The 1328-nt window shown below is 40.3% G+C and overlaps 1 protein-coding gene across 1 annotated transcript in view; it reads left to right on the plus strand.

Moving 5' to 3' along the window:
* Positions 1–157: 157 nt before the first annotated feature.
* SARC_08615 (hypothetical protein) overlaps positions 158–1328 on the plus strand; it is a gene marked incomplete at both ends in the record, with an annotated part of 9858 nt that continues 8687 nt past the window's right edge. Inside the window, 4 exons of the mRNA XM_014297403.1 lie at positions 158–184; positions 261–398; positions 784–838; positions 963–1053. Of these exons, the coding sequence (XP_014152878.1) occupies positions 158–184; positions 261–398; positions 784–838; positions 963–1053 (311 nt within the window). The remainder of the gene's footprint in view (positions 185–260; positions 399–783; positions 839–962; positions 1054–1328) is intronic.

Below are 1328 nucleotides of genomic sequence, written 5' to 3' on the forward strand. Positions count from 1 at the left end.
TATATATATATATATATATGTACATATGTATATGCATATATATACTCATATATATACTCATAGATGTATGTGTATATAACGGGTTACATACGGATATTATACGTCTGTGAATCCCTTGTTTTTATAGATGATCTTTTAGCAGCGCCTCTGACAGTGAATGGATATTGTTCTTCAGTATCTCGCAGTGTGTCGAGTGAAGCTGCTCTCTTCAGAAGTGCGATATCTGACCTTGATATTCAATAATATATCGAATTCCATAGGTGAAACTGGCGGTTTGGAAGCACTGGTTCTACGACATTGGGCATGGTCTGGGTGGTAATACATCTGACTTGTGGATTATAGTGACGCTAAAGCTCGTCATATTCTGTGGCATGATGCGATATATGGTGTCTTCAGAGGTATGTCTGGGATATGCGATGTGCTAGGGTGGCTCCCTATTTTGTGCGCAACAGAAACGCGGTAGTGATCCATCCGCAGCACATAAGTCTTCACAGTATTCTCGTTTATTTTGGTATGAGTTGTGCTGTTGCAAGATATGTGAATGGCCTAATAACAGTTCGAAAGGGTATATATTCTCAACTAACAATAATCATATTTGTATATACATGCCAGCGAAAGTATTCTAATTTAAGTTTTGGACGTTTATGCGATCTGTTTCTCTTTCAAATTACCTACCTAGACTCCTTATCACGCACATCGATAGCTTCGAACAAATTAAATGATTCTAAAGGCAACGTTGTAGTCGTGGGTCTGATGCTCATTTGTTCATGTGTACACACACAGAACGCAAATCGCAGCCGAAGGCGGAAAATCAGGGTGACGGGGATTTTAATATCAGGTATCTTTTTAGATACTCGTCTTCCGCTTTGTTAGTCGGTGTTCCAAAATTAATAACAAGAAAGGCGCAACTTGGCTTTGGTGTTTTGATTGTATGCTAACTCTCATAATGAATTGGATTTCAGTTGTGGTGCAGGTCTACTGCGTGTGGAAGTGTTTGTATCGATTGGTCTACGGCTCTGGAAACCCTGGCGAGCATCCGATCTTATCCTTTTGGTAAGGTCGTCTGGTTTGTAGATAGCCGGCTTAATGATTGATCGAGTCACAATTGGTCTTGTTTGCGGCTGTGCTAGTAGCTGGCCGTATTTGCGCTAGAGCATGTATTTGACGTGCTTGTTCGCCTTCTGAATGCCACAAGCATTGGTTCAGTTGTTGTATGGATGTAATATTTATGAGCATGATCAAACGAGTCAGTTCAGCGATACATCGATGGCACATATAAATGCGCTCTTTATACTTGTGGGTATCTATACTCTTATATACATCTTTGG

The sequence above is a fragment of the Sphaeroforma arctica genome, assembly GCF_001186125.1.
Source record: "Sphaeroforma arctica JP610 unplaced genomic scaffold supercont1.790, whole genome shotgun sequence".
NCBI classification, from domain to species: domain Eukaryota; class Ichthyosporea; order Ichthyophonida; genus Sphaeroforma; species Sphaeroforma arctica.